Below are 25,666 nucleotides of genomic sequence, written 5' to 3'. Positions count from 1 at the left end.
AACCTACTTTTATTTGTTATCCACAGGAAATGCATGCATGGGTAGGATTTATGTAAAAAGAAGTTTTGCCTGAAAGATTTAGCTGTCCTTAAGAGAACATTTAGCAAATGTAAATGTGTTTCTCAGCAGTGCCCAGGGCCTACCCCTGCTCAGTCACCTATGCAACTTGCAGGCAGAGCTCACAGGCTATTTGCACTGTTGAATCTGGCCACCTTTCTGTCCACAAATGATAAAGTTCCATATAAAAATGCCAGTATGCTCAGAGCTAGTCAACCTCATTGTCTTGCTCTCTTAATGGACACCTGTCCATCTCTCTTTGCTACAATAAGTTGTTTTGCCTGATCTCTGTCTCTCTGCACTACCAGGTCAGTGGTGCTTCACCAGGCCTTGGTGCAAGCAAGGCATTGATCTGGCAATGGGAGCAGCACAGGGCAGTTCCCTGTGATGTGGCTGCAGTAATGAGCCTCAAAGTTCCATGGGAACCCCGTCACATTTACCCCTGGTAAGTTGTGAGGATAAGGGAAGAATACCACAGACAGAGGTTTGGTGGCTTGGGAGGACACCAAAACAAAGTCGGGCAGGGCCTGGATACAGCCTCTCACCTTACACAGGTAGTTTACCACACCCTTATGGTATAAAAGAAGAAAACAGTCCTTTCTTTGGTGGAATGTGTTTGCTTCTTCCCAGATTATGTACAAATACTTAAGAATTGTGAATAAAACATCAGTTTCAAGGCTTTATTTAATTTTTAGAAAACACTTCACAATAATCCTTTCCCTCTTCAGATTTGGTATGGAACTTCTTCATAAAAGAGTGAAGCAGCTATATTTTTATACATATTTTCAGCCTTAAGCCTTATTCTAGACCAGTACTTTTGTCTCATGAACAAATAAAAAATGGAACAAAATACTCTTTATGGCATATTTTCATGGTTCAGATTTTGATTTTCAGTTGCCATTGTGTTTCACTTTGGGTCCTGATATGGTTGTACCTGCATATTTTGTTCTCACATGTAAAGACAAGCCTGAATACCATACCAAAAAAAACCAAAAAAAAGTACAAATACGAAAAGAAAATCCCCGATTCTATACAATTTGATAATGATTAATCTGGGAAGTATGGCTTGATTTTCATGCTCATCTTTTTCATTGAATACCATGACCCCTTCCAGTTCATCCATACAATACCATCATCTGTACCATGTTTTGCCATATCCCAGCTATAAGTCCCTCCCCAGTAGTATCTGCCATTGGGGTTGGCTGCATGGCAGCGATTGTACCACCATCCACCACCATCTTCTTTGGAGCACTGTTTTCTTGGATCTGTAGTTAACCTGATGAAGTAAAAATAGTTGTTAAGAGTCACAGATGAACTGTAAGCAAATAAATCAGAGTACCTAAATGTGTCCCCATACTGAAATTTTCAAACTATTTTAAATCGTCTCTAAACTTTCTGTAAAGGATTGACAGTCGCAAGCATGTGCCACACTGTGTACTTGGCAAGTGAAGCTGCTAATAGTTAAAATTCTAGTTGTGTCTCTTTGGTAATGACATTTTAGTTTACCAATTGATAACTACAATTCCTTCAGCTCATAATGATAATTGGAACATCGACACAATTTAAAGATACTAGAAATAATGACGTATATATATTCTCAAATCTAAACAATTCTATTATTCTTAAGATGAAGACATAGCACTTATTTTAGAGATAAAGTGCTAAATTATGTCTTCTACAGCAGAGCTCCTGTCTTCTGAGTAGGCAGAACATTTATTTTTATCATAATTTGTTCCCCACTCAGGAGTTATCTCTGTATTACTAGAGTGAGTACCAATATTCCTACTTAACCAAAACAGTGGGCCTAAGCACTACCACCATCTACCTCTCTTAATGAGTATACTGTATTCAGAATGCCATTTTGTCTATAGTAACATCATTCCTGGAATCATTAAAATTCAGTATTCCTGTTTCTTACTTGGCTATTGAGCAGCACTAACATAATATAGCTTTACCTCCTCTTTGGCTATGCCAATTCTTCCCTAAGCTGCACCAGGACAGGATGAACTAGTAACTTACAGTGAGAAAACATATTTTAAGATACCATAAAGTGCTGTACAAACTAACAGCAAGTTAGCTGAAATATTCTCTATTTTTTTAAGCAGATACATACAGTCTGATAATTTCTTTTAAATGTCTAATGCAAGTACATACCATCCATCATTGTCTCTGTCATAAGTACTGAAGAACATGCCATTGTGAATTGTCATTGTCCTGTTTTCTCCGTGCAGCTGTGAAGCTCCTTCCATCAGAGCATTGCCTGCATTGCCTTTGTAGTTACTAACAGAAAGCTGATACTTGTTTCCTTCGTTATGTATGGTGAAACCTCCATAATGAGCTGATACTTTATCACCATTCCAATCTTCCATTTCAATCAAAACTTTAGTGGGCCCTATCTTCGTAAGTTGGCTGATTTTGTCATTTCCAAGCCAATATTCACCTGAGAAGTAACAAATGAGAGTTCAGTGAAATCAATTTCAGAATATACTTCAAAGCAACTTTATGATTTGCCTGCAAGTCTGTCAAAGTTAATCTTAAAAAGTCAAAGAGCTTCAAGAAGTATGAGAAAATTGTTTCACTAAGCACTGTTCATGTTTCATGCTCAGTATTTTACCTGGTGTATCACAGTATTTCTTCCCTCCACTATTTGCAACATTTCCAAATCCTCTCTTATATTCATCCCACACTCTTCCAAAATTAACACTGCCATCCTGGCGGTTCTGAATCAAAGTCCAGCCTACAGGAACAACAGGATTTAGATTAATGAGAGGAGCATGAAGACTTTAGATACAGCTCTTCTATCATCATTTCAAGACTAATGGAGCAGGTGACTTCTTTGTAGCAAGACTGAGTTTTCACTGCTTATGAGTTCAGCTTTGCCATTTTTACTCACACTGAAGCAGTGTCTTGCTTCATGAGGAAATGAAGAAAAAGCAGAAGGTGAAGAAGCGCCTCAGTTTTTTTGTATAGAGTGTAGTAACAGGGTAAGAAATGAGTCAGATCTTCCACTTCTGTCCACCACTGTCAATTTTAGCTATAGTAAAATATGTTTTTATTTACCCATCCCTTCACAATCATTTATTTACAGTTTCATCATAGAAATATCCTGCTGGGTATCTGACCAACATGACTTTTTTGAATGAGTCAGACTTAATTCTCAAATAACTACAAAAATTGTAGCTCCGTATTAGTTTGTATAAATTGAAAATTACTAGTATCTTTGTTCTGTTTTAGCATTCAAATTAATTCATACTTTAATGACATTGTTATTTCACACTAACCTCCATTATCTGTTTCCATGTCACAGTATACTCTGTATGGTTTGGTAAAAGGATCTGGCTGGATGATGTACATTTCAGACGTTTCACCTCCCTTTCTGTAAATATCCTCACATTCTGCAAGAATAAACCAGAGAGTCTCTTACTGAAAGAGCTCTGAACTCCTTGATTTGCTGATTACAAGGGAACACTTTTAAAGAGGTATTTAATTCTGCTTTGATTTTAATATCCATAATACACCATTTGGAAGAGTCAAGGAAGAAAGAACAGCGTACTTGTATTGTTCTACGCTTCCAGATGGACATTTCTAAAAGTCCAAGCCAAGTAACAGAAGACTGTATATATTTCAATGTCTTTTTAAATTAGACAAGCTTGTAAAAGAAGAATCTTTCATAACTGAAAAGAAATAAAGGAAGCAACTGGGAGAGTCACAAATGTATTGCCTTCATCTCACTGAAGGTGAACCTGAAGACCAGAATTGGGTAACAGGATTTTTTCATACTGGATAATTATCCATCTTTTCTGCTACCCTAATCAGTGTCACAGGTTTCAGAGGAATAGTCACACCAATTGAATGGTGCATCCATCAACTTGCACAGTGATATAAAGATGAGAAGAAAGAATTGTCATTATAGTTAAATGAGTACCTCTGCCTGAAACCACTGGGATATTACAGGAAGCAACACACGGGGAATGGCAGTAATCTATCTGAGTTGCAATAGCATTCTCCAGCTTCTGTATCTTTTTGTGTAAAGAATCCACAACTGCACGAAGGACCCTGAGGCTAGAGGGGATGTTATTGTCCAGGTTATCCTTTATGTAGTTATAATGCAATTCCACTTCTGTGTTATACTCAGAAAGTATAATATCATTGTCTAGAAAAACAAATAGATGAGAAGTAGGTTAGTTTTCTATGTTTTCCAGTTATGAAATAATGAAAAGCATCTTGTAAGCATAATTTAAAAACCTGCTTGTTTTCTTAGTGGGGAGGAAGGGTATGCATGTATTTTGCTTACTTTTCCACAATGTAAAAAATTATACAGAGATCCCTGGAAAATTATTTCTTTGTAATGAAATTGTTATTTCTTTGCAAGCTAGTAGATTTAACAGTGTTGCTGTATTCTTCCAAAGAACTATAACTTGCTTCTTCTCAGGGAGCCATGCTGCCAAGACAGGAGCTGGGCATAAAAGAGTTGGAAGGATGATGGATCACAGTATCATAGAATTGGGAAAGCAGGTAAGAGAAGGGGAACCCCTACATTTAGAGGCCTCATATGAATCTTGGCTCAGTATAGGATACTTTCCTTTGCCTCTCTACAAGGATTTTTTTTAAGATTTAAGAATACATATTTTTAACTTTTAGAAGAGTCTTGCTAGCAAGTAATAGTAGAAATAAAATGGAGCTGTAATATCATTTATATTAATGATTCATAACAATAGCATACCTTTTCTTTGTTTTTGAGTCTTTACCAGTTTATCATCTATCATATTCACATATTGATACATAGTTGTAGAGGTGTCAGAAAATTTGGCCACTCTGTCTTTTAGATCACGCAGAACTGATGTCACCATTTTTTCCTGTTTTAGCAGTGTCGTTTGCAGCTCACACCCAGTTGGACACAGTACTCCCTTAAAAAAATAAAAAGAACTGTGTGTAAAGATCGAGACAAAGAGATGTTTCTAAACCAGTTAGCAAATGACTATACCTTTGGAAATGCTGAATAGTTAGTAACATTTGACCACATACTTAAGCATTTAGATAAGGACTCAAGACATCTGTCAGCTACATGCTTAGTCACCCAAGAGGATCCTTTTGTTGAAATCCTTGGGCAAAGCCACACTTTTGGGTCCACTACTTGCTTTTTGCTTTCCTGCACAGTTAAATATTCCTAGAGTTAAGGAACTACATTCTGTCAGGAACAGCTGGGGCTTGTGCATGTTATCTATACCTTTCTTCACTATCCTCAGAGAATCAAGGAGCTTCTCCACACCTTGGCTATGTGTGTCTCTCATAGGAAATGGCCGCTTACATTGCATTAAAAAATGGTCCTCTCAAGAAGCTGAGCACTGCGGAAGCCCAGCGAAAATCAGACAGAAAGACAGAGTTGGGCTGCTTTAACTGCATGACCATCCTACACTCTACAAAGAAAATGCGGTCTTCAGCACCTTTCCAACCAAACAGGCAGACACCTACCAGCTCCTCCAGAGGATGCTTGCAGCCACCAGAGTCAGGGTAGATGATCCGCTCCTTCTTCATGCCCTGCTTGTCCCGCTTAGGGGGCCGGGGCTGGTATCCGGTGCCAGAGATGGGGGGTGCCACAGGCCTGAGTGTGGGGGCTGCTTCCCGCCGTTTGTCCAGGGGTCGGTGGCCTCGAACATCGATTGGAGGGCTGTCCTCCTGCAAAGCCGGGCAGAGGAAGCTCTCTGAGCCTGGGATGAAGCCTGCTTGCACCCAGGGCCCATCCTGGGGAGAACACTGCCCCTGCAGGGCCTCAACTCCCCCACTAAACACAGCATACCATCATAACAATTTCACTTTGAAAAACTTCCATCTTAAAGTTCAGCCTGAAAGTCTAGTAGGCTGAGCAAGGACACTAAGTCATTTGTTGAAGTAAAACCTTTTGAATCATGGAACAACTGCATCAAAATCTTCAACCACTTCCAATCCCATTAAGACTTAGCTACAAATAGCAATCATGGGTAAGAATCAGAGGCTTCAAGGAGTTCCAAAAGTAGGCAGCATGGAAATCATAAAATGGATGCATATGGCTTAGCGAGATAATCTCATCAGTAGTTGATGCAAACGCACAAACACATCCTATAACAGAAAATAATCGCACTGTCAATCTCATTTTTCAGGGATTTTCAAAATATAAAAAAATAAATACTAAAAATTATAAATCAAATTTCTCATTAAAATATTTTACATAAAGCAAACTAAATATAGGTAAATTGTTATTTTAGACTGATCCTCACTGCTTACCTTTTGGTTTAACAACTATCCCCTCTACATTTCAAACATAAATCGTGTTAATGATCTGGCAATTCATTCTTTTTTTTTTTTTTTTTTTTTTTTTAATGTCTGCTGAATCCATAGGAAAAAAAATCCTGTCTTTTAGGCAGCACACAAATAATTACACATTTCTGTGCCTTTGCACATCACAGACGAATTGACTAATACATCACATGCCAGCGTTGCTAAATAAATACCCTTAAATATATTTAGCTAAATAACCAATCTTACCAATTTCCATTCTCCATCTGCACAAAGAAAGAAAGGAAATAGGAAGAAAGTATATCCAAAACCAGAAAACAGCTGTTGCACAGTAAAATATGCATGAAGAAACAATTGAAAGATTATTTCTTTGAGTGGAAGAAGAATATGCATGTATTGTTTTCTAACTGAGCTAACTCACACAAGCCAAGTAATCCATGCATGCAATTAAATAAAATTTATAATTCTCACTCTTATTATCATCAATTCTAATCAGTATTACAACCTCATTATCATATTCAACAGATGCCTGGGGTTTAATGGCGGGGACGCAGAGCAGGAGCAGCAGGAGCAGCTTCATGGTGCTGCCAGCTCGAGCTGCTTGCTGACCTTCTCCCATCAGCAGTTCTGACACAGTGAGATCCACTCTGTTCCTATATATGCACGTGGTCACCCCAGTTTTCCAGCTTGATAGTGATAAGACCAACCCTCCAGAGCAATCACTGCTCTTCTGTTAATATTTAACCTTTCTCTTCTATGTGTGCCCAAATACATTTGATGTTGAGCAATTTCTCTGGACATCTCTTATCTGCATGTCCCAGAGACACCAGTGGCTGCCGGCATCAACTAAAAATTTAAATCCTTAAAAGTACGTCCTACACAGGTTACACAAGATTACCGTATTCTCAAAAGTCACAAATCTTGTAAAACAGCCAAACAGGTGAATGTCCAAAGAGAAGAAATTCTGTCAAATAGGCTCTGACATCTCCTTGCTTATTTTCTCTCTGCTGAAAATCTGAATATTTCAGAAATATCATATTAAATTTGAATTAAATTCTTCTCATACTGAATGTCACCGTCTTCTAAGCAGGTCTGATAGCACCTGGATAGACATGCAAGCCTTTCACCTCTTTCAGGACCGTACATCTGAGCAAATTGGTTTTCCTAATGAGGAAGTGGATGTAGTACCTCAATGAATATTCTGAAAATTCATACTGACATAAGACTGATGTTTTATCTTTACTTTCTGAGGATAAGCCTCCTCGTGCACTATGTGGTTTAAATATTTTCAGTAGTATTTTAAAATAATATGGTATGAGGTTCTTTGTAATCATAATGGAATAAACAAACACTTTCTAGTGCTTTTTAAGAGTATGGCATATCACTGTTCTCATATAGGTAGTTTTAATATTTCAGTACCCGCATATCCTGTGATTTTTTTCATGTATTTGTAAATGATTGAGTTATAGTGAATTAATCAAATGTGTAGAATGAAGGTCAGCATATCTCTTTGAAGTCTTTTCTATCAAAGTCTGAAGACATTAACAGAAGCAAGCCATGGGCTGAGCTTCCATTTCAGAGACCAAATGGGTGGAGAAGTAGATTTTGTGATAAACAAAACCAAGAATAGCTAAAATTGCTTGTTTTAGGCCTTTTTCCTGTATTTGTGCTGTTGTCAGACTTCTGGTAAACTACGGAGATTCCTGAAATATGAAAACAGTTTAACCTTACTAGTTTAATCATTAAACAGCTTGGCCCCAAATCAGCCATGGCTCAAGGAGCGCTTACTCTCCTGAATTTGATCCCTTGCAAGAGGACATCCCGAACACTGTTAGATTCGGAACAACACAGACTTCTTTCTACAGGCACAAAGGGAACCTGTCTGTGGCCAAAACTATTGTCATTAGCATGTTATTTATATGTAAATACGCCAGTCAAGATACTGTATGCCCTACATTATCACTGTTTCTGGGCATCTCCCAACCTTAAATGCAATTTTCATCACACCATATCCGGAGGAAAGTTCAATCACCATCATTTTATGTATAAGGCAGAGGCACAGTGATGCCGTGCCTCTTGCCCAAAGCTTGCAGGGAGTGGAACAGTGGAGAACTAACCTGAGGTCCCACTAGCCCTGGACCAGGAACTTGCCATTAAATTATCCTTCCTTGGTCCACACGAATCTTAACTGTCTTGAATTGATTCTGAAACCACCACCATATTCTGCAGGAACTTTAGGTGTCCTTCTTCAGGCACTCAATGCTCTTTGGTCTCTGGTGGCCAAAGGTGGCTCCGTCCATGCAGAGCTTGGCCTGGGAATCCCCCAGCTTCGTCTCCCTCCCGACAGGATTTCCCCTATGAAATACAGCCTTTGACCCTCCCCGCTCCAGTACTTTCATTGGCTTCCCAAAGGAAGTTAGCCAGCTATGTCTCCTCAAGGAATTACCAGGAGCCACAGTGAATGAACCATATGTCTATCCCACAAAGGCTTGTGTGTGCATTGGGGTTGAATGAGCATCTGTCCTAAAAGGAGCTGTGTCAGCACCACGAGGGTTTTTCCTGCAGAAGCTTTTCAGCAAAGTTCCACCTGCACAGGGACATGACTTACACTGGCAAGAAGTGCTTCTCCCATGAGTCAAAATCTGGAACTGCAGGGGGAGCAAGGTATACTGGCAAACATACATGCATATAACAAATACCTGGGGAGCAGAACTTAATCTACGTTAGTTGGTTTACTGGGTATGAGACAGGATTTTTCTCTGATGCTTGCAACCGTTACAGCTAGGCTGCCACTTTCTTCTAAAAACTGTGTCAAGGAGGCTTTCTCTGCAAACAGGACACTTGATCTTTTTTCCTTGTGTTTTCTTCATGTTCTCCTCAGCTCACAAGGCTAATAAGAAGTTCTTCCTGAGCTCATGTAGTGGTGATACCACAACAACTCTGCTACGAGGATCTGTGAGAATAAAGTATTGACTTGATGGTGTTCCAGGACATCTCTTTGTACACTGCTTTTGTCCTGGAGATCTACTTACTGGCAGAGATGTATATGTGTTTTTAGGAATTAATTTTTGTGTGCTGCCTCTTGTGTTTGCTCTGCCAGATTGTCTGCCCATGGTGCAATGCTCTTTACACAAACCCCATCCTTGGATGTTGGCTCCTCTGGGCTGAACGTGTCCCAGAGGTAATTTTGGTAAGGGGGAACAGAACCTTCTTGGGCCACTGATAAGCTGTGACAGTAAATGTAATTTTGAAATTCAGTTGTTAGCATTTGTTTTAGAAACGTCCTTTGAAGTCACTGGTGTTGTACATGTCATACTGTGACAGGATGTTCATCTCAGGTGTCCTCTTTCCTTCCCTTTACAGGCAACATATTATTTCAAAGGTTTCTTGTAAATGAGAATTAACTTCGTCTTCATATTCTGGGAGTAAGAAAATTTGTAAACATTTATAGGGGGGAGGGGACATCTACTTTGGTCATTAAAACAACACTGAAATGTATGCAGTATCCCGGTCATCCTTCCGTTAGTGGTGATTTGTAAAAAATGACACAGCTTGTTCTTCCTGGAATTACAGCTGAAGCTGACATGCAAGAGCACATTAAGTAGCTGCATTCAATTTGGAAAAGAAAAAATTGCATGTTTTAGTGAATATCATTGGCATGGTTTATTGATTTCTCCTTGGAATTAACCTGCTAGGAGAAGAAATATATATATATATGGAACATAGATTAATTTGACCTTTGATTCTCTAAAGCATTGCAAGGACATAAAGGGATATGATCTATCCCTAATAAATTTTCTGAGGGGAATCTTGTCAAAAAAGAGTAACTACAGGGCTTTGTGAAAACTAATAATGCAGTAATAATTAGCATATATAAGTGAGGCTTTCTTACAAAATTTAGATTTTTTTTCTTGGATTTCTACGAAGGTCTATATTTCAATCGGGTTTTCCTTTAAAGATGCATTAAAAACGAGCCTAATTCATTTCAGCAGAAGACAGAATGCAAAGCGCCAAGACTGTACGTAAAACGAAACCCACGCAGCCACGTGACGTCAGCACACGAATTCAGTGCACGCACTCCGCCACAGCGAACCCGGCGTCCCTCAACAGACGCAACACCGCCCTCTGGCTCTGAATGCCCCCTAACTGCAGCCCGTAGGACCCGAACTCTCCGTCTCCGCACCGCCCCGGGGCGCGCAACCCGGCCCCTTCTGCGCCCCGCTTCACGTCACTTCCGGTGAGGCGCGAGGCAGGCGCCGGAAGTGTCTCCATAGCTGTCGGTGGGGAGCGGGCAGTGACGGCGCCATGGTGGAGGTGAGGACTGACGGGGGTTCGCGACGCTCGCGAAGTCTGTGAGTCTGGGGTCTGTGAGAACGAAGTGCAAGCCGTGCGCAGGCCCCTGAGGGTCCCTCACGCCGTGTCGCTGCGGGGATGGTCCGCGGCCGTGCCTCTGCCTGCCCAGGCCACTCCGGGGATAGCGGGCTGCGCGTAGAAGGCCAGCGGGGCCTTCTCGCCCGTCTGCGGGCAGCGGTGCGCGGTCGCGGGCTCTGAGGGCCTGTAGCAGGCAGCGGGAGACAGTTCTATTCTTCTGTAACCAAAATGTTATTGGTAGGAGGGCATAAGATACCAAACAGCTGCACTACATAACAGTTTTTTTACAGAGTGTCATCACTGTTCAAAAATACTGGTAGATTTTACCTCCTGTTGTGGAGGTATTGTGTTACCTACTGCTCCTGTTGCAATAAGCAGTCATTTACTACTGTAATTCCTGTTTCTTTTTTCAGCTGCGTGGAATTCCTAGCTTCCTAGCGCTATTGCAAATGCTTTTTTTCTTCATTTGATGTCTGGAGTTCACAGGAACTTCCTGAGCAAAAAGCTTTGTATGTGTGCTACTTAGTTAGGGGAGTATAAGGTATGGCAGAGTGGGTCGATGAGTGGGCCGATACCGTACAGGGCAGGAAAGCAGAACTCCAAGAGCATAGTGGGGGAAATCTCAGTGTAATGGAGTGTGGAGGCTGGGCAGCTGACTGATATCTAGAACCAGAAGTTCTTAACACAGCTTCGAGTTTATTGCTGCTATTTGTGACATGCAGAACAAGTACAGAGAGTTTCAGTGTTGTATACTGGAGAAGGAGGCTCATATTCCAATTAAAATTTTTTTGTGCCCTGGGAGGAAGATAAGAATTAAAACCTGAATTATGTGATGCTAAGCGAATATTCTATGTAAGTTAATACCTTTAAATTCTACTCATTTGGCCCTGAATGAGATGTTAACTATGATTTATTTTAATTTTAAAAGGATAAGAAGCTTTGTCTTGTTCGATCCCAAAATTACTTCCTGTAGTAAACTGCACTGTGTTTACATAGAGTGACACTGTGCGGAAACTGACAGTTGCCTTTGTTCATTTTTATGGAGGTACTGCAATAAAGGAGTGTTTTCAGAATCAGTTACTTTATTGTTTACACATAAAAACACCTGGAAAGCATGAAAGAGAAACGTATTCATGTATTTGTGTAGATGTTAGTGTAAAATTTTTATGTTTCTGAGAAAGTGGTTTTTATTTTGAGTAGACATTGAATTAAAACAACTAACAAGTATACTTAAATTTTTAGTCTCCAAGAGTAGCAGTGTTTTCTTTGATGTAAATGGGGTTATATCATCTCTAAGTCTGAAATTGCTACTCAATTTATATTTCAGATTTCAGTTTTTCATCTAAGCATGGCTGAATTAATTTAAATATGCTTTCCTTAATTTTAGGAAGTCCAAAAGCACTCTGTGCACACGCTTGTGTTCAGATCTTTGAAGAGAACCCATGATATGTTTGTAGCCGATAATGCCAAACCTGTACCGTTAGATGATGAAAGGTGAGTACTGTGGCTGAGTTCTGTCTTGTTAGTGATTGCTCCATCCAAGTAGGAAGTTCAGATGCTTAGTACAATTAACAGTGTAGTGTTAAGGATATTAAAAAACATGAAGGTTGTAAAGTTAGCTGTATGAAATGTAAATATTTCAAAACAATAACAGTTCATAAATCAGGGTTTAATCAGGATTATGCTCTGTTCTTCCAACAGCCACAAAGTAAAGATGGCAGTCAAGCTGCGTACTGAGTACGGCTCAGTGTTACACATGCCTACTCTTAAAGAAAACATGAGAGAGAAAGGAGGCCCATCCGCTGGAGATCCCTATGGACATAAACAGTATTCTGGAAATGAAGGTTTGTTTACTCCTAGTGATGTATTTGTTCTGTGTTTTGTCATAGTTTCACTAGTCTTCTGTCTGAAGACTGCATTGTTAATCTGTCGGATGTAGAAGGAAGTGAAAATACCTGTTTTTCATTCTTTGGTGCTTTCCTTGCTAGAGTCACAAGAGTTAAGTGATTCAGAACAAGGAGAAAGTTTTCCAGGGGAAATAGTAGGAGACTTAACTCATTAGTGAAATGAGCAAGTTTTAAGGTAATGTGTGTGTTGTATTTGGGTATTAGAAAGCTGATAATGGTTGAGGACATGTTATTTTGTTGTTTATTTTTGTTTGTTTCATGTTATTTGTTCAGACTTCCTTTAGCTGTGCAACTCTTAAAACAGAAAAATCATTAGTTGAAAAACCCTCTGGTTTGGTTTGGTTATGTATAAAATGAGTATGCATTGGACTGATCTGTATAGAAACTTCTAAAGAATGTCAAATGCCTTTTTATTTTAGTTGAGGATTTATTGTACAAAATACTTCTCTTTGAAAATATTTTGTGACTGGAAAACATAGACTGAAAAATATTTTAAGGAAACAAACTTGTGCTTGCATTTTCCTTTTCCAGTATCAGGCACAATTAATTGTCCTTGAGTGGCTTATGTCAGACACTCATTCTGTTTGTGTAGTTGGCTGTTTTTCCCGAATATCTGCTTCCGAAGGCATCTTTGACAGCATGCATGTCTTTATCATGGGAGAGAGATTGTCCCTCTTGGTAACAAATGATGCTACTGTTTTTAAAATGTTATTTTACTGTTCAGCTCTAGAAATCTGAGATAACCAAAACAAAACTGATTTAAGTAATGAGGATTGTAAGTGTAGTACATTAAAAGTGATTGCTGGTTTCTACTGCTTTGCATGACCTACTCTGTTTTACTCAACTTCGTTTGAATGCATTATTATGCTGGTCTTTAGGAGAACTGGAGTATGTGATAACTGGTACACATCCATATCCACCTGGGCCTGGCAAGTAAAATTCTGTGTTTGAATCAGATATGTCAGGTTTAAATCAAGAGTTTTTGTGTTGCTGTTTGTTGTTTTAACCTTGGCATCTCCCATGAATGTTATCTTTGTCAACTGCCAGAACATTGACTAGGGAAAGAAATAGAGAACTGAAAGTGGAATAAATTCACCAGTCTACAAAGATACAAATATACAATACAAAGATATTCTTTGAGGCTTTTGGTTTTGGGTCTTTGGGTTTTTTTGTTTGTGTTTGTTTTTCCTAAAGCTTTTCTTAGGATGAGAGTAGAGATTACAAGCTTAAGTCTGAAATTCTAACTCATTAGGACTAAATCTTTCGTAGTCTTGCACTGCCCTATGATATCTGCAGTTACATAGAGACTGCATAGTAAGAAATAGTGCTAAAAGAACAAGACAACAAATACTTGACAAAATATTGTTTCTGTGGTGTCTGGAGTTTCACAGTGGTTGAGGCTGGATAAAAAGCATAACTACTACTAGGTAAGTTTGTTTCATTTCTGCTGACAGAATCGTACTATTTTCTACTCTAGAAATTGTGTGGCTCTGTAAGTAGTAGGGTCGTGATGGAATGGATTTGGACTAAAATAAAAATTGTTGTAGATTCGACTCCACTGTGAAAAACAGCATTAAACAACCATACTTAAAATTTCTAAGTGCACGATACATCCTTGTACACAGGTGTGTGTGTGTAAATGTGTTACGTAATACATTTTCCTGAATTTTGTTTGTAATGATTGTCTTTTTGGCTGTGTTGTTTCTTTTAAGGTGTGGCTCTGACAGCAGACACTAAGATCCAGAGGATGCCTAGTGAATCCACGGCTCAGTCCTTAGCTGTAGCACTTCCTGCTTCTCAGTCCAGGTACTGCTGTGTTACTTCATTAACATTTGTGTAATCTATGAGAATTACAAGGCAAAACAAAGTACTTTGAGTATCCAACTTCATAAAACGTTCAAAGACCTGATCTAGTGGTTGGCAAGCCTGCCCATGGCAGGGGGATTGGAACTAGGTGACCTTTAAGGTCTCCTCCAACCTAAGCCATTTTATTATATGATATGATTTTAGGGTGGTCAGGCATTATCTTGGTGTAAGGAGTGTTTTTTCTTGGATGTCATTAGAGGCAATGGACAAGAGGTGGAGAATGGGGAATTTGGATTAGATAGAAGGTAAAAAGAGGGGCTTGGTTTGTGGGTACTTTTTGTGTGTTGAGTTGATCGGAGACTGGAACAAGCTGCCCAGTTTTGCAGTCTCCATCTCTGGAGATGTTCAAGACTCAGCTAGACACTGCTCTGTGATACCTTATCACTTACTTTGTAAAATACAGAGTTGGTTTCAGTCAGTTGACTTTTCATTCAACCTAGGTTGGACACAAATCGGACAGCTGCTGGTGTGGGTGAGATTTACAGACATGCTGGGATATCTGAGCGTTCACAACCTCCTGGGATGTCTGTGGTGAGTTTGTTGCATGTTTAATGTGAAATATTGGCAGGTGCTTTCGGTTTCATTTTTGCTTTGTGTGGAGATCTCCCTGCTCCCTAAACTTTGTCAGTGTTAAGATGTCAGGGCAAGGAGGTTTTAAATTTTATGTGAAGAGATAAGTTATGAAGTATGGGTAGGTATAATCTTCTTCTTAATTTACAGGCTATGATGGAAGCTGGTGGAAACAAAAATTCTGCATTAGTACCAAAGAAGGCTCCAACCATGCCCAAGCCTCAGTGGCATCCACCTTGGAAACTATACAGAGTAAGCTGCAAATTTATGACGTGAACACAAATGTGAAAGTGTATGAATTATTTAAGTCATACTAGGGTTTTGTTTTAGCACTGTTCATCTAATTATAATTCTATATATAAATAAATCTTCAGAAAAATCTTCAGAATGCTGTAGTATTAGTCAAGTGTAAAGCTAATTGCTAAAAGCAGTTTTTTGAAAAACACTTGGGCTCAAAAGAATATGTGTTGATTCTGCATACAACAGCATTAGATTATGCTCTGTATAGAAATTAAGACAAATTAGACTTCAGTACAGTCTGCTAAACTGCATGTGTTGAAGCATCGTGTTCTGGTTGTAGAAACTTCTTTGTAGGAGCAGAGTCTTTCCCTATAGCAAGTTTCCCAAGTGTGGTGTATAACATGTGAATTTCCAGTAGTCTCATCATTTAACCAAAGTAGAAATAAAAATCAAGCTCTCTTTAGATCTAGTTTGAGATTTGATTTTTTTTTTTTTTTTTTTTTTTGCAGAGCATGTGTTTCTTAGCTAATACTAACAAATTCCAGTGTTGGAGAATGGAAGTTATGTTGAGCGATATGTGGGTATTATTTCAGATTTAGGATTTTTTTTTCTTTTTCCAAAGGTTATCAGTGGTCACTTGGGCTGGGTGAGATGTATTGCGGTAGAACCAGGAAATCAGTGGTTTGTTACTGGCTCTGCTGACAGAACTATTAAGGTAAGAGGCTGGAAGAAGTTACTGGCAAATGAAGCTTTGGAGGTTTTTTTGTTTTCTTGATATTTAAAAATTTCTTTAACCCTTGGAAAAAGCATCTCAGTTGATAAACACAGGATGCTGCAGAACTGCAAAATATTTCTCTTCGTAGTCACAGATGGAAGAGAATTTGTGGAGTATTGTTAATACTTGAGATTTGATTTGTTATATGTTAGTAGCTGGAGAGCAAACATTTCAGTTACTGTAACTTTTAATGTTAATTGACCTTACTGCGTCTTACCTGGACTGTTTGCCCACACTATTGCTCTGTAGCTTTTAATTGTCTACCTCAAAATTCCTGTTTTGGTGCAGATTTGGGACCTTGCCAGTGGCAAGTTGAAATTATCTTTGACGGGGCACATCAGTACTGTACGAGGCGTCATAGTAAGTGCAAGAAGTCCATACCTCTTTTCCTGTGGAGAAGACAAACAAGTGAAATGCTGGGATCTTGAATACAATAAGGTAAGCTGTAGTTTCTTAAATTGGAATTAATTGGTAGTGGCAAATATAAAAATAAAAGCATTTGAAATATTCTTCTAAATATTTGATTAAAGCGTGTATTTTTTTATTCATCTAGGTTATCAGACACTACCATGGTCATTTAAGTGCTGTCTATGGTTTAGACTTGCACCCAACAATAGATGTCTTGGTAACATGTAGCAGAGATTCAACAGCACGAGTAAGTATAACTTTGTGTTTTAATATCTTACTTTTGTAGAAGGGGGACTAGTGTTTTTAACTCCTGTTAACATATTAAAATATGACAGTTCATGTTAACTCTGTCTTCCTTCATAGATTAAAAAACTAAGCCTTCAGTTGTACCCCCAAAATTGTACTCCAAATTATGCCTTAATTTACTAGATATACTCTGTAAATACACAGGATCACTTCATGTGTTTTATGTTTTATTTTATACCTAGAAATTTAAAGGTAGGCTCCCTGCTCCCCTTGAAATTTACCCACTGGGGCAGTTAGTTGTGTGATGAACTGTTTGGTGAACAAAACAGTTAAAATACTGTATTTTAGTTCCTAAGCATATGGCAAGGAGTTAGTGTGATCACTTACAGTGTCTAAAATGCATAAAATGTGCACCCTTCCTGGCCTCTTCGCTTTTTCTACTGTGATTTCATAGATTTGGGATGTGAGGACGAAAGCCAGTGTGCACACACTCTCAGGACACACAAATGCTGTAGCAACAGTGAAGTGCCAAGCTGCAGAACCCCAAGTTATTACAGGTAGAGTGTACGTGATTTCGCAAGTATCATAATAAACCAAATCTTAATTGTATTTGTCATGTATTTCTGTGAGGCTTAAGCCTTTTCTCTTTGTTAATTTATTAAATTCATTTCTCATTAGCTTTCTTTTGAAAATTGGCCATGCAATGGTTAATTATACCATTAATAGTATGAAGTAAGGAAGTATAGCTATGCATTGTTTGAATGTCTTTCTGCATTTCCCATGCCATAATTAAATTAAAAGCATCTTTTCCAATATGTCAAAATAATGACTTGCTGAACTATGTACTTCTCTTTGAATTTCAAGCTGTATAAAAAGATTATTACACCCCAGTATCTTTCTTTTCAGAAATGGAATTAATGTCATACTTTCCTAACAAAGATATCAATTTTGTATTTCTCATGTACAAAGTTTTGTCTGCTTTATGAGAATAATAATAATGATAGAATAAATAGATTTTTTTTTTCTTTTCGTTGCAGGCAGTCATGATACTACCATACGACTCTGGGATTTAGTGGCAGGAAAAACTCGTGTTACTTTAACAAACCATAAGAAATCTGTAAGAGCAGTAATACTACATCCAAGGCAGTAAGTTTTGCTCATGCTTTTACCCTCACATAATTCATGACGTCGAGTGATGCTGGAAAGCCAATGTAAGCCCTGATTAGTAATAGCAAGACATAATAATGTGAAAAAAAAAAAAAAGCCCAACAACTAATAAGCATAAAATGCTTAAAAAAATGTATATATCAGTAAATTATTTGTGTAGCACCTTTACTGCACTGGGCTTCCCAGGTGTTGGTTCTCATATCCAGAATGTATTGTAGTCCACAGAATTTCTTATGCATGTGCTTTGACATGTTCCTTGAAAAATCAGCAACGCTGGGCACAATAAAGCTAATGATAAATTATGTAACTGAATGATTATTAGCAGAAAGAGATGCATTTTTGTAAAATTTCACAGGTGTGAATAACGCTAAAGGAGGCGGTGATTAATACAAAGTGATTTTTTTATACTATGTGCTTCATTGCACAAGATGTTTCAATCTGAGTAGCCTTAAAAAAATAAAAATATCTTTAATATACTGTGCTTTTTTCTTTCAGTTATACATTTGCATCTGGTTCTCCAGATAACATTAAGCAGTGGAAATTCCCAGATGGAAACTTCATTCAGAACCTCTCTGGTCACAATGCTATTATCAACACATTGACTGTAAATTCAGATGGAGTTTTGGTCTCAGGAGGTAAATGAGAAATGCACATTCGTATTCCTTCCCACTCACTCCTCACAATGTACATATGACTGAAGGTCCTTAGTGTCAAGATGTTCCCTTAGCTGTCCTGGGCTTATGAACCTGCTATAGCCTACAGCTTCATTTTGCAGGAAGCAGAGTCCCTTACATTTTTTGGTGCTGCGTGCCCAAAAATGTGTCTGAAAGGAATCTGAAGTCTTATATTTTTCCCACTTGCTACAAGTCTGCAGAGTCCATCCTATGTGATCTCATGAGTTTGAATTGGTAGTATCCCCTCAGGAGAAGACTGGAAATTGGAAGCTGACTGGGACGCATCTTTCTCATTGGCTGCTCTGTTAGTGACATGTTGAGGCAGTGAGAATGGATAGAGGATGTAGAAAGCTTGCTGTGCTGTTTAAATCTGAACTCATCCTTGAGTTGCTTGCATACATTGGTTCTGTTGTCTCAAAGTTTCTTGAATGTGTACCAAAGTACATTAAGAGGTGATATTACATTGCTCTAAATTAGTAGCAGGGCCTGAGCTTTTACCTCTTGGTTTTGTTTGTCCAATCTTTTGGTTAGTTGTAAACAAGACTCAATTCACTTTATGATGCGATAGAAAGTTCAGTTTAAAGACAAGTTTCATGAGTTTTTCAGGAGCAGATACTTGAGAAAAGCATTTCTGTTTGTAACCAGAGAAGAACAAAAAGCAACAGTTCTTAGAACAGCTCAGTTATGGCTCATTGTTTCAAACTGAGTTTGATCCCATTTGATACAGTGTGGCATGTAGTTGTGGAGTTAAATGTAAATACATTAAGCAGATGCTAATATAATTAGCAGATAGCTAATTATGTTGTCAGTCTACTATGGTTATGTTTTTAAGTGTGTATGAAGGAGACCCTGAGTTTTAAAATCCTGTCAGAGGTCTATTTGGCAGTTGGTGTATTCATAGTGAGAGCAAGAACTCTTAACAAATACTGGACTGATCTCATATTTGATTCTGCATTATTTTGAAGGCATTTCTGAAAGGTTCTTGTGGACCTCTGTGTTAGTAGCTGTTGAGGCTTTCAAAAAACCTGTTACTTCTTCACACTGAACAAACAAACAAAAACTTATTTTAGTGATTATCTTTGACTTTTTTAAAAATTAAAATATGTTATCTACATCCCCTTCCACACCTCCATGCTATTTACAGCAACTTTAAAGAAGTTCAGGCTGAATTTAAATAAGCTGAGGTTACCTTAGAGTGTCTTACCTTGGTAACACCCTCTTGAAATATACAGATTTCTTGTCTAGCTGGCAACTGTGGAGAAATGGAAGCTTTAGTAGATTTGGTTTGGTTAGATAATGCTGTTGGGGTAAAATTGTTTTTTAATTGAAAAATTGCATTGAGATGATCCTTCCAATTGCAGACTTCAGATTACTATGAATATCCTGATGCTACTAGCAGTTACAGCAACAGTAGTTTAGACTGGTATTTGAAATAAAACCTATGCAACCATTAGGCATATGTCCCATTAACAGGTTCCTTAATGTCCGTAATTTTCTTGGTGGCATGATACCTCAATTTTAATGGAGCTACTGAACAGGGAACTTAACATTCAGAGTACCAGTCCTTTATTTGCTTCCAAAGCAAGGTACTGCAATTGCCTTGTGGGTTATTCGATTCAAAATGGAACGAGATTCTGAGGAAGCTTCACCAGCCTACCTAAACAAGATCAGTCTTCCTTCTTAGCGAAGAAAAACAGCAGACGGGAAACACAGGATGTTACATGCACTTGCAGCCCAGAAAGCTACCTGTATCCTGGACTGCATCAAAAGAAACATGCCCAGCAGGTTGAGGGAGATGATCCTGCCCCTCTGCTCTGCACTGGTGAGGCCTCACTTGGAGTACTGTGTCTACATGTGCAGTGCTTGGTACAAGAGAAATGTGTATCTGTTAGAGCGTGTCCAGAGAAGGGCCACAAAAATGATCCAAGGGATGGAACACCTCCCCAGTGAGGACAGGCTGAGAGAGATGGGGCTGTTCAGCCTGGAGAAGAGAAGGCTCTGGGAAGACCTGAGGGTGGCCTTTCAGTAAGTATCTAAAGGGGAGCTATAAGAAGGGACAGTCTCTTTAGCTGGTTTTGTTGTAGTAGGACAAGGGGAAATAGTTTCAGACTAAAAGAGGGAAGATTTAGATTGGATATAAGGAAGAAATTTGTTACAATAAGGGTGGTGAGGCTCTGGAACAGTTTGCCAGAGATGAGGTGGATGCCCTGTCCTTAGGGGCATTCAAGGCTGGATGGGGCTGTGAGCAACTTGATGTAGCTATAGATCTTGTTTCTCCTGTTCTATCCCCTGTTATTTGCAGGGGAGTTTGGCTAGGTAGTGTTTAAGGGTCCCTTCCAACTCAAACAAATCTACGATTTTGTGTTGTACTTTGAATGTTGCTTTCAGTTGTGGGCTCTTCACTTCAAGAGTGTTATTGAGTTGCTCAGACATGTGCAGAGAAGAGCAATGAAACTGGTGAAGGGACTATAAACAAAAGTTATGAGAAGCGGCTGCAGGAACTTGTTCATGAGACTGTTTTTAGAAATGGTAGAAATACTAATTATGTTTGCTTTGGGTTTTTTTTTTAGCTGATAATGGTACTATGCATCTTTGGGACTGGAGAACTGGATACAATTTCCAGAGAGTACATGCAGCTGTACAGCCAGGCTCTTTGGACAGTGAATCAGGAATATTTGCTTGTGTTTTTGACCAGTCAGAAAGCAGATTGCTAACTGCTGAAGCTGATAAAACCATAAAAGTATATAAAGAAGATGATACTGCGGTATGTCAAAGTGTCTTTTTAATATATTATATCAATAATATATCATATTATCAACATATATCATAATATCAACAGCTTTCAAATAGATTTTAGGCACATCAACAAGGAACATGTATGCAGTCTTGTTGAATCTGTTTTATTAGTATTTGAAAAGAATGTGTATGCCTAAATCTAAAGAGGACAGCAGCCTCCTCCTAATTTCATATTGACTGCTGTAGAACAAATGAGTTGCATGTCTATCAGCTCTTCTACACAAGTCCTTTATGATGAAATTTGGTTGCATCTACCCAAAATAAGTGTATATTGTGTTTTGAAGGCACTAGGGGGCTGTTTGATTATAATCGTTAAAACGTGAATTAGTAAGATTACATTTTGAATTTTGTATTTCTATATATGATCGGGGTTAAAAATTGTCCAAGACAAATCACTAGCATTTAGAGTAAGTAGAATATATTCAAACTGATGTGTTCAGCTCTGAGTCCATTTACCAAGGTGGAGGAGAATAGGTTGTAGGTTCTCAGAGTACAAATAATGTACCGAAGCTTATCTTCAGTATAAAGAATTATTATGTTTTTAAAAGTTTTTTTATTCAACTTTGGGATTGTTGCATTGAATTAGACTTGGAGCAACTAATTTTGCTATTGGGCAAACTGTAGGCACTGTGACATTTGCCAAAACTTGTGTGTGTCAGTGGAAGGACTAACTCTGAAATTCTGCTCCTGTGCTTTGATCGCTACGGTGTTTTTTTCTGAACTACTACTGGCAACTTTTTGGTCAAATGAAGGGGGAAAAAAAAAAAAAGGCAGAACAAGTTCTGTCATGTCCTTCAGGCAGGAATTATACTATAATTTGGGTAAATGAATTAGGTAACTATAATGCTGCATACGACGTAGAGTATATATCCTATGTAAGTAGTATTTTAGACTAAACCCTAATTACAGATTAGTCTCAAGTTGAAAATAGTCCTTACGGGGCTTCTCTTCTTCCCTTTTAGACTGAAGAAACTCATCCTATCAGCTGGAAACCAGAAATTATCAAGAGAAAGCGATTTTAATGCGGCAACGTACTTGTGCTGTAATTTTTTTCTGGTTTTTCTGAGAGCTTTTGGTCACATTATGTTCTGCCTACAACAGCAGAGCAGGAAGTCAGCAAGTCCTTGCTTTTTCAGCGCGTTTTCTAATAAATTTTATTTCTTTCTTTTTGTCTTTGTTGTGTGATCCAGAAAACAGGTTGCAGCTGTCATCCTTTTCTTTGTGGAGCATGTATAGTTAATGAAAAGGATAAATGTGCAGGTGGTTATTTTTTTTATATGCATCTATTAAGCATGAGTCTGAAAAGATTTTGGTGGGCCAGGTTTTCTGAAAGACCCTTGCTTTACTCCAAAAGTAACTGTGAATTTACCCACGGAGTCCATCTACAGGAAACTTCTTGAGTGACACTTTCAGATTTTAGAGCAATGTTGTTTACTGTCTATATGCATAGTAAATACTGTAATGGAACGTTATATATGCTAAATTAGAGAATAATAGATTAGCCAGTAAAGAAACAGGAGAATACAGTAATAATGTAATTTCCTTGGAAAACACCACACTGGCAGTCCACAGAAGCTGTGTTATTGAATGAAATTGATCTTCCAAGTGTTTCTTTCCCTAGGAAAGCTTTCATATGCAACTTCATATCTTCACTTGTATTTCATTTTGAAGTGGACCTTATATAACGAGAGCCACTGTCAAAATATATTGCTTAGTAAGCACTGGGCTAGGACCAATTGACTTCATAAATCACCTGTCTTGCTTTCTTTCAGTTATCCAGAGTATTTACGACATTCAATTACAGGGAACTTCTAGAATTGAGGTCTGAAGAAAAGCTCTTAAGTCATTCCAGCCTTAATTTTATTTATTTTTGTCTCCCTGTGATCTTACAGAGGATTAAAAGCATGTATGTATATACACATCCTGAAAGTTTACTAATGCGGTTGAAGTGCAGATGTTTCATTTGGTTTACAGTCATGCAACAAGCAGTAACCATTTAGTACTCTTTTCTACAGCTTATCTTTGGTGTCAGTATTGTTCTTCATCACATAGTAAACTTTTGTTCTTCGGATTGCTACATTTGAGAACAAAATAGGAAAAGATGGGAATGATGGTGTTCTTAGAATTATGAAAAATAGAAAATTTTTAGAAATATGGATTGAAAACAAGCATTCGCTTTATGAACAGCCATAATAATTTTTCTTAATATAACTTAGGAATTTAAAAAATTAAGTTTTATTTTCTTGTGATGTTTAGAAGTGATGTTTCAAGGGGAGGTGGGAAGGAGAGGGTGAACTACAGTGGCATGTGCAGTGCCCCTTTAACCTGCTTCACTTTGGGGATCTGCCTGGCCTGCAGTTTCTCTCTCATACAGCATTAGTTTTCTTGCTGTCCTAGAGCATAGAGGAAAATATACTGGTTATTCTTTGTTTAAAAAAAAAAAAAAAGAATGCTTAGAGGATATTCACAGGTTGTATTAGTTGCCTTTTACTTGGTTGCTAGTATGAATCTATTTTTACATCATGTTACAGCTGTTTTCATTTTAATTGATTTAATGAGGAAAAAGTAGGTTATGGCCTATATGTGTTTTATACCTGTTGCTAATGCTTTGTTCCAGAAATCCGTGAAGCATTTGGTGTTAAATAGAATGTTCTTGCTTGCAGTTAATCTTCTATAGGAAACCAATGTGGATAGGAATAACTTGAAAAAGGGTATTTTTTTTGTTGTCTGTTTGTTTTTAACAGAAGTATCTCTTCATAACTTAGGAAAAGGGAACTTAGAGGTTTTGGCTCCATTCTTGCACATCTTTTCTATACTGGTATTATTTTTTCCACTGTTCACCACGTAGAAAAGAGAAGAAAATTCTTCCACAGAAACTGTTTCTTCCCTGAAGGAATCCACTAGCACAGGAGCAGTGGTTGCCACAACATTCTCTGTAGTGCTGTTGGTAGGGATGTGGTTTACAAATGAAGGGCTGTATCACTGTTGTTTGGAATTGCACTTTTCCCTTTTGGCTCTGTAATATGCTGTTCCAGTTCTCAGTGTGACTTTTTTTTTCCCTCGGTGTATTCTTTACCATTTGATTTGCATGTTCATTTCCTTACTAGCTGTTTTTTCTTCCACTGATGTGAATAATGTCATATATGCTTCTGTAAATATTATCTGAGACATCAAGATTCATTTGAAAAAAAAAAATCAAAGTTCATGTAACTGCTTCTGTAGTGCAAAGTAAACCAAGATGGTGAGCTGATGGACATAAATCTGATTGTGTAGGATACACGGTAAGATTAGATTTGTCCATATAGTTATAAGGTAAAGGAAAATGTGATCCTTGAAATATATTTTTCATGCTTCTGGTAAGTGCCACACTGCAATGTGAGTTAAAGTAATTTTGAATTGTGGTGTCATCTCAGAAAATTGTTGCGTTTTGTGAAATCTGATGTCTCCTGTATATGATCAAATCATAAACAATTCTACTACAAACATTGGGTTTTGTTTTATACTGTACATAATTGCAGAGAAGTAAGAAAATAGGTTTTTTCGACTGTAACAATTTTAAAAAACACGTAACCAGTAGAAGTGATAAACTTCAAGATCACTCTTTGCTGCATAATAAGGCATATAATGTAAGCTCTGCAGCTAGAGTGCTGTCATTTGCTGGCAGCCCAAAAGTTGTGCAAAACAGTGTGTATTTGGCAACCTAAAGGCTTACAGAAGTAAATCTTTAATAGCCATTTTGTTTGTCCTGTTAGATAGGAATTGAAGTCTGTGCCTGATACAAGTAACAGCAATTTAGCCATTAATAAAACCTTCAGTACAATATGATTTTGTGTCATTCTTTCCCACTTGTGCCAGTTATTCTGACCAGTCAAAGGGGTCAGTTTTGTTTTACAAAATGTAACGCTATATTAGCAGGATTTGAAACTAGCGTAAAGATGGCTTTCTGTGGAAGATGTTCCTTAAGCAGGATATATAGTTAGTGGATTGCTTCATTCCTTTGAAGGCAAATAAGTCTTTGATTGCAGGGAGTTTGAAGGCTGCATGAAGGCCAAGAGAAGCTGTCTCCTTTTTAAAGGTGATCCTTCTAAGAATGGTGATGCACAGAGGAGACTGCATTCTTCACTGCTCTTTCAGTAAGCTTCTGTAAATGAATTCTGCAGGACAATTACGATGTAATTGCCTCTATGAATGCTCTCCTACCTGCATTTTTTCTGTGCTTAGAAAGGGAAATAAAAATAATTGGGTCACGAGTCATTCAAAGTTGTAACTTTGTCTAGCATGTGTCAGAAACTTGTGGAACATCAGCATAAGCATTC

The 25,666-nt window shown here is 38.2% G+C and overlaps 2 protein-coding genes across 4 annotated transcripts; one reads left to right on the top strand and one right to left on the bottom strand.

The window, feature by feature from the left end:
- On the bottom strand, window positions 775-10,454 carry FGB (fibrinogen beta chain). Of its 2 annotated transcripts, none has more exons than XM_021395536.1 (8): window positions 10,369-10,454; window positions 5,530-5,733; window positions 4,781-4,964; window positions 3,983-4,210; window positions 3,339-3,452; window positions 2,672-2,794; window positions 2,212-2,497; window positions 775-1,333 (listed from the first exon to the last, which is right to left on the bottom strand). In XM_021395536.1, the coding sequence occupies exons 2-8, from the start codon at window positions 5,590-5,592 to the stop codon at window positions 1,105-1,107; spliced, it is 1,227 nt and encodes a 408-aa protein (XP_021251211.1). In that variant the 5' UTR covers window positions 5,593-5,733; window positions 10,369-10,454; the 3' UTR covers window positions 775-1,104. The 2 variants fall into 2 exon arrangements, with proteins under 2 accessions (XP_021251211.1, XP_021251210.1); XM_021395535.1 differs by lacking the exon at window positions 10,369-10,454 and adding an exon at window positions 6,836-7,259.
- On the top strand, window positions 10,538-25,172 carry PLRG1 (pleiotropic regulator 1). Of its 2 annotated transcripts, none has more exons than XM_021395533.1 (14): window positions 10,538-10,644; window positions 12,089-12,195; window positions 12,403-12,545; window positions 14,321-14,414; window positions 14,915-15,005; window positions 15,195-15,296; window positions 15,907-15,999; window positions 16,348-16,497; window positions 16,613-16,714; window positions 17,168-17,270; window positions 17,751-17,859; window positions 18,376-18,515; window positions 21,125-21,318; window positions 22,313-25,172. In XM_021395533.1, exons 1-14 carry the CDS (start codon window positions 10,636-10,638, stop codon window positions 22,370-22,372), a joined length of 1,497 nt encoding a protein of 498 aa, XP_021251208.1. In that variant the 5' UTR covers window positions 10,538-10,635; the 3' UTR covers window positions 22,373-25,172. The 2 variants fall into 2 exon arrangements, with proteins under 2 accessions (XP_021251208.1, XP_021251209.1); XM_021395534.1 differs by having other exon boundaries at window positions 10,576-10,682.

This window comes from Numida meleagris, chromosome 4 (assembly GCF_002078875.1).
Source record: "Numida meleagris isolate 19003 breed g44 Domestic line chromosome 4, NumMel1.0, whole genome shotgun sequence".
Classification (NCBI taxonomy): Eukaryota; Metazoa; Chordata; class Aves; order Galliformes; family Numididae; genus Numida; species Numida meleagris.
The sequence above is the reverse complement of the archived record's forward strand: the minus strand, read 5'-3'. Positions and strand labels throughout refer to the sequence as shown.